Source organism: Camellia sinensis, chromosome 7, assembly GCF_055761805.1.
Source record: "Camellia sinensis isolate YWXY chromosome 7, ASM5576180v1, whole genome shotgun sequence".
Taxonomy (NCBI): Eukaryota; Viridiplantae; Streptophyta; class Magnoliopsida; order Ericales; family Theaceae; genus Camellia; species Camellia sinensis.
The window spans coordinates 31,589,817-31,597,670 of NC_138967.1; the positions used below are offsets into that span (position 1 = coordinate 31,589,817).

The following is a 7,854-nucleotide window of genomic DNA, read 5'->3' on the forward strand; positions in this document are numbered from 1 at the left end:
TCAACAACCTAAAACCAACAACAATACCAGGTTTAGGGAAATAGATTACATATATAAATATATTTCCACCAAACCAACTTCAAAAGTTTAAAAACATCAAGTTTCCAAAAATAGTACAGTGAAAGGGAAAAAAGAAAGTGCATTATACTTTCCTTTCCCTCATTCTTTCCAGGAAAACCAAATCAGGGAAGAACCCACAGAACAAGAAAAAAAAAAAAAAAGAAAAAGAGAGGAAAGACAAAAGAGGGAAAGGCAGTGAAACCTCGATGATCAGTCGTCGTCCATTCGCTTCTTCTTTTCCTCTTCCGATTCAAGAAGATCCTCCAAAACCTTGTCATCCAAGTACTCGAGCTCGATCACTTGCCTTTCTTGCCCTATTGATGAACCAGATGCTGAGGATGAGGACGAGGACGATGATGAAAATGTGAATGGTGGGTAAGGAGAGTTTGGGAGTTGAGAATAGTACTCATTAGGAAAATTTAGGATTGCAAGATGTCCCCTCAAGTTAAATGCAGCTCTGTCATAAGCTCGAGCTGCCTCCTCCGCCGTGTCGAATGTTCCAAGCCACAACCGAGCTCCCTGCCTAGAAGAATCCCGGATCTCCGACGCGTACTTACCCCAAGGCCGCCTCCGAACCCCCCGGTACCGGACTTCTTCCCTCCCCTTCTGTTCCTTCTCTTGATTGTCCTTGCCCTTGCTCTTATGAGGGTCTTCCATGTTTTTAGGGTTTTCTTTTTTCCTTTTTTTTGTTTCCTACTTAGTTAACTTTGTTTTTTGCTTACAAATATGGTGACATAAGAGGTTCAATGGTGGATATATATAGGCCATTGGATTTGCTATTGTAAGAACATACGTGTCACATCTTATGGTGGGAATTTCTTGGAAATTTCTTTCTGGACGTATTAAAATTTGACTGTCTAACCCAATCAATGTATTCAAATGACTTTTTGAACCATCATCGCTGATCAAACATTGAAAGAAAGGTTTTGGATCAGGTTCACGAAGGAAATCAATATATAATAATAAAAAAGCATGTTTTGAAAAACTATATGATCCGGCGTCGTTTTAGATGAAACGAATTGTCTATGTCACGTGGTGCACATCAGTCTTATGTAAGATATTATATTTAGATAGAAGAGTGATTTTTTCATGTTCAAATCTATATTCGAGAGTAGAGTCTTTTATCTACATTTTCATTTTGTATTACCTAAAAAAAAAAAAGAGTGCAGTCTTAGTTTATAAGCTTACACATCACGAGTCTCATTTTGTTAATTCGATTCATTGATTTTGTAACATCCTATGTGTATATCACTCTAGTCCATTGATTTAATTATGTTTTTATTTTTTAAAATAGATGATCAGTATAATTTTGAAACTTGTCGATCGAGTTTTGATAAATATTGTTAAATCATATGGTTATAATGATTGGATAAATATGATATTTTTGGCAAATAATTTGCATACATATCCCAACAAAATGAAGGAATCAAATCATTATGAACTAGAGAAGTCCATCCTTATAAGAGAATCAATAATATTGCACTTGCTATATTTTTATATCATATTATGCTTATCATTTTACTTATCAACATAATATTAGTACAATGACTCTTATTACAAATAAATATCTCTAATACAATGCTTACAACTAGACTGATATATTAAATAAAAAGATAAGATGATAAATTGATGATCATAACAATACTCCAAGACAATACGCAAATATGTCACCACATACACAAATGTGTTAAATTTTTGATGCTATAAAAAATTTAGAGGCACAAACAACAGTGAAGTCACTAGTGACATGAATTGCTATTTTATGCAAAGATATCTAGGGGACAACCCACATCGATACCAATATATCACATAGATTTGGAAGGAGGGTCCACAAATTTAAGAATTTATGCACTTGATTACATAAGCATCTTAGTGTTAATATAATATAATTAAGTATCTTTACGCTGGTCAAAAAGAAATTGCATCAATGGATTATTGAATAAACTTGTGCCATGGCCCCTCCTAATTCCTAAGATACATTTTACCAGCTTTGGTTCAGATTCAGTTTTGACAATATATCATTGAATTAAGAAAATTGTGAATGGTTGAATAGTGCTGGTATGATTTCTAAGATTGCCTTTGAATCATAGATTTGGATAGATATTTAGAAATGAAAAGGGAAAAAATAAGTGAAATGTTATATTTCATCAACATTTTCTTTTTTTCTTTTCAAATTCCTAACCAATTTTTTATTTTATTTTATTTTATTTTTTTATTTTGATAGGTATCCAACCCAATGGATTGACTAATTCGGAGGACCAAATTCATGATCTAAACATAACCTAAAAGAAAAAGGGACAAAAAAAATGGAAAAAAAAGAGAGAATAGATTACTACGGTGCCGTTTGGCGGATGGTAGTGGCAGTGGTGGTGGTGGGTGGTGGGTGGTGGGTGGGTGGGTGACGGTGGCGGGTGGTGGGTGGTAGCGGATAGGTGGTGGCAGTGGGTGGCGGTTGCAGGTGGGTGGCGGATGGTGGTGGGTGGTGGCGGATGGGTGGTGGGTGGTGATGGTGGGCGGGTGGGTGACGGTGGCGAGTGGTAGCAAGTGGGTGGTGGTGGTGGTGGTGGTAGCGGTGGCGGTGGCGGCGAGTGGTGGGTACTGGTGGTAGGTAGTGGCGGGTGGCGGGTGGTGGCGGGTGGTGGTGGTGGTGGTGGTGGTGGGTGGGTGGGTGACGGTGGCGGGTGGTAAGTAGTAGCGAGTGGGTGGTGGTGGTAGTGGTTGTGGGTGGCGGTAGGTGGGTGACGGGTGGGTGTTGGTGGTTGGTGGGTGGCAGGTGGTTGGTGGTGGTGGGTGGCTGGTAAGTGGTGGTAGCAAATAGGTGGCGGGTGGTGGTGGCGGGCGATGGATGGTAGTGGCGGGTGGTGGGTGGTGGGGGGTGGATGGTAGGTGGGTGGGTGGTGGTGGTGGTGGCGGCGAGGGGTGGATGGTGGTGGCGAGTGGGTGGCAGGTGGGTGGGTGGTGGGTGGTGGTAGCAGGTGGGTGGTGGTGGCGGAAGACGGTGGTGGAAAGTAGTGGTGGGTGGCGGCTAGTGTTGGGTGGTAAAAAAAAAAAAACTGAAAACTCAAAATGGAAACACATTTTTTGTGTTTTCATTTTTTGGCCAAATTTATAAACTGAGACCACTGATTTATAAATCAAAAATTTTACCAAACAAGTTTTTATTTGAGTTTTTAAAATTTTTGTAAATATAAACAGAAAACATAAAACGTAAGTGTTACCAAACAGCACTACGTTTTCAGTTTTCAGTTTATATTTACAAAAATTTTAAAAAATCAAATAAAAACTTATTTGGTAAATTTTTGATTTATAAATTAGTGGTCTCAGTTTATAAATTTGGCCAAAAAATGTAAACTCAAAAAATGTGTTTCCGTTTTGAGTTTTTTTTTTTTTTACCACCCAACACTAGCTACCACCCGCTACCATTTTCCACCATCATCTTCTGCCACCACCACCCACCACCCACCCCCCACTACCACCACTCACAACCCACCTGCCACCACCACCCGCCGCCACCACCCATCTGCCACCCACTAGTCACGACCCACTTGCCACCCACTCGCCACCACCACCCACCCCTCGCTACCACCACCACCACCACCACCACCACCCACCATTCACCATCCATCTGCCATCCACCCGCCACCCACCACTACCATCCACCGCCCGCCACCACCACCCGCCACCTACCCGCCACCACCACTCACCACCCACTTGCCACCACCATCCACCATCAACCACCACCAGCCACCAGCCACCTGCCACCTACCTGCCACCACCCACTACCACCACCACCACTAAGGTTCTGAAAACGGTTGCGGTCGCCGTAACGGTGGTGGTGACGTAGTTGCGGTTGCGGGGTGTAAAGGCCATAGCGTAACGGTTGCGGTAACCGGAACCGTGAATTTTTTTATTTTTCGCACAATTTGAAAAAAACTTACCAATACGCATATTTTTTTTCCATGATCATATTTATTGGGTTTTAAAATAAATATTGATAAATTTTTATAAATTTTAAAATTTGATCCAATATATTTCGTATTTTTAAATCACTATAAACTGAGTTTTTTACATTTTATTTTAATAATTAATAACTTTATATTATACAAAAAATCAATCACTAACTATTATATATAAGATAAATAATGACAAAAGTAAGAGAATAAATAAAAACTTATAAATATATATATATATATATATATATTTTAATCAAGCCAAATAGATAATGACCACACTTATTATTAATATTTTCAAACAATATATAGATAGACACGCACAAACAAAATGGTTGAGTGATAGCAGTTGAATACAATAGCATGAGTCTTATATTTTCAACAAATCAATAACATGTTCTTCATTTTCCCTCTTCTCTCTCTCTATCTCTTGTTCCTCCATCTTCCCTCTTCTCTCTATCTCTCTTCTCCCATTTTCAATTTCAATTTTTTTTTTTGCGTGTTTTTTCGAAAGAAGCAATTTGGAACCGTTACGTAACAGTGCGTAACAGGCCGTTACGGCCGTTATGGCACCGTTACGACCGCTATAGCAGCTGCTACGGCCGACACACCTGTGAATCTCAATCACACTGCAAAAGCGGCCGTAACGGGTGGCGGCAACAACCACAACCGTTAAGTAACGACGTTACGTAACGATTGCGGCCGCTTTTTAAAACCTTGCCCACACCCATCCGCCACCTACCTGTCACTACCACCCACCACCTACCACCACCATCACCCACTTGCTACCACCCACCACCGCCACCGTCACCCACCCACCCACCACCACCACCACCACCACCACCACCACCCGCCACCTAGCCGCCACCACCACCCGCCATCCGCCACTCACCACCTGCCTCCACCATCACCACCACCGCTACTACCTACTCGCTACCAGCCACCACCCGCCAACGTTACCCACCCACCCACCATCACCACCCGCCACCTACCCGCTACCACCACCCACTCACCACCACCCGCCATCCGCCACCCACCTGCCACAACCCGCCGCCACCACCACCACCACCCACTCACCACCACCCAGCACCGTCACCCACCCACCCACCGCCGCCACCACCACCACCACCACCACCACCCGCCACCACCATCCACCCGCCACCACCCACCACCACCACCCGTCACCACCATCCACCACCCACCACCACCTACTCATCTGCCACCTACCTACCACCACCACCTACCACTCGCCACTACCACCACCCACTCGCTACCACCCACCACCGGCCACCGTCACCCACCCACCCACCCACCATCACCCGCTACCCACCACCTACCGTCACCACTTTCCATCACCGTCTTCCGCCGCCACTTGCCGCCACTTGCCACCACTTGCTATTTCTCACTCTTTTTTATATTTTTAAATTTTTTAAAACATTTTGTCAATTACCAAACGCGTTTGTAGTTTATGTTTTTTTAAAAATAAACAAAATTCAGTTTATAAAGTTTTTGTAAATATAAACTGAAAACGTAAACGTTACCAAACAGACCCTGCAAATGAATTTGAAGACAAGCATATTGCATGGCATTTTCCTTTTGATTGGAATTTTTTTTTTTAAAAAAAAGTTTATTAACTCGAAATAATTTAGTACAGCGAGGTAAAAGATTGAAAGGTTTATCCCAATTATATTGGCATACACCCTAGTTGTTGCATGGGATTATTCTGGCTTAATGATATTTCAATTTATTAGGCTAAGTTTGGTTAGATAATACAGGAAAGTGAAATAAAAGAAATTTTTATTTTATTTTATGTGTTTGTTTAGATAGAGAGTCTTCGAAAATAATATAAACTAAAGTTTCTGTACAACTCAAATTAACTAGTTGGTTAAGCTAACAATTTCTTGCAAAATATACCAGAAAATTTATTTTCTCACAAAATTTTCCTTTTTGCCAATGCTTCTTTCCACGATTCTCTGTTATGCAATGATTATATTTGAGTTATGTTAGGAACCTCAAATATTCTATCAAACCTTTCATATGGGTGTAGGATCCATACACATGTGGTTTGTCTGAGTCTCACCCCATGTGAGAGATTTGGTAGAATATTTGGGACAGATAACATTTCTCAGTATATTTTTTTCTCATCATTTCTTACAAATTTTTTTATCTATTCAAATGCATGCAAGAAAATAAATTTTCATTTTCTTTTCCTTTCTTTCACTTCACTTTCTACCATTTTTATTTTTTTATCATACATTTCTTTTTAAACAAACAGAACCTAATGTAAACTTTGATCATGAATAATAATAATAATAGTAATAATAATAATAGGAAGAATTAAGATCGGGAAGAAAAACCCATTTTATTGATGTAGAAATGTACCAGAAAAATAAAATAAAATAGTCTTACTACAATGTATTTCTCAAGTTTTTCAAGTCAATTTTTTTAAGCTAAGCGTGTAATTATTCAAAAAGTGACGGCTTCGTTTGGTAACTCGCTGTTTTACTTTAAAAGTTAAAAAATGATAAAAAATTTAAAAAAAAATAATTTATACTAAAAGTCAAAGATTACTTTTTCTCTTTATTATTATTTTTTTTGATCAGCAAAGAAAAAGGAAATTATATTGATGAGAAGAGCAAAAATAAGCAACAACATACATCAATAAAGGAGGGAAAAGCGAAAAGAATCATAACTAACACTCCACAATCCCAACTAGGTAGGCACCAAGGAGGAAGCACAATCATCTACTAGCACTAAACCCGTAGATTGGCGAGAAACCAATCCAAAACAGAGAAATAAAATGAAAAACAGAAATAAAGACCACCCAACCACACAACAAGGGCAATCTTCCAAATCTGCCGACTCTTCCCAACCCCCCCCAAAACAAACTCCAGCAATTTTGGTTACAAACTCCAGCAATTTATAACCAAAACACCAGCAAACTCCATACCCTTCCAGCCAAAACACTATCACAGGCCTTACACCAACAATAGACAGCAGTAGCAGCATTCTTACATCAGCAGCAGCATTCTGCACACAGCAATATGCCTTAGGACAGCAACATTTTTCTCTTTACTTTTTACACATAATTTTTTAAAAAATTAAAAAGTCATTTCAAACATACTAATTTTTTTACTTCATATTTTAATAAAAAAACCAAACAATTACTAAAATAGCGTATTCTCCAACGAGGCCTTAGTTATACAAATGAGATATACTTTTTTTTTTTTTTTTTTTTGGGTGCTTAGAAGTCCAAACAAAACAAACAATTTAATACCGAATAGTGCTTAAATTGTAGTACATACTACATAGTTTTTTAGATTATAAAATTCAACATTTAAATTTTAATACTTAGCTTTAATTTAAATAAATTATAACAGTAGTCTTTGTAGTTTTCCGTTTATGCCATTTGGTCTGTATGATTTTAATTATAATAAGTTTACTCTTTAATTTTGTAATTTGTGTCAAATTGGTTAAATTGACAGCAATCGTGAAGATATATGACGAAAAATGGCCATTTGTGCTCCTCAGGGTCCGTTCTGCATGGATAAAATAAGAAATTGGACAATTACTAATAGTGATAGCGATGGAGATAGATTTGACAATTAGGTGAATAGTATTATTACAAATTCAGATTTAATTACTCAAAAATTATTTAAAATTATCATCTTCTTTTACACATAAACCACACATTACACAAATTTCTCCACCACACAAACACCTACCCAAAAAATTTTGGGTGGATATGTCTTGTTTCCAAACTTTTCCTTAGTATGTTTGGTACGATGTAATGAAATGAAGTGAGAATGGAATATAAGGTTGAATGGAATGAAATGCCTATTCT

The 7,854-nt window shown here is 38.8% G+C and overlaps 1 protein-coding gene across 1 annotated transcript; it reads right to left on the reverse strand.

The window, feature by feature from the left end:
• Positions 1–270: 270 nt before the first annotated feature.
• LOC114260602 (ethylene-responsive transcription factor ERF098) lies at positions 271–717 on the reverse strand. The gene has a single exon (XM_082880578.1). The coding sequence runs from the start codon at positions 715–717 to the stop codon at positions 271–273; it is 447 nt and encodes a 148-aa protein (XP_082736704.1).
• Positions 718–7,854: the final 7,137 nt, after the last annotated feature.

What these genes read in the sequence shown, in the direction of transcription:
- LOC114260602 (XM_082880578.1), bottom strand. Translation starts at nt 717, where the DNA reads ATGGAAGACCCTCATAAGAGCAAGGGCAAGGACAATCAAGAGAAGGAA.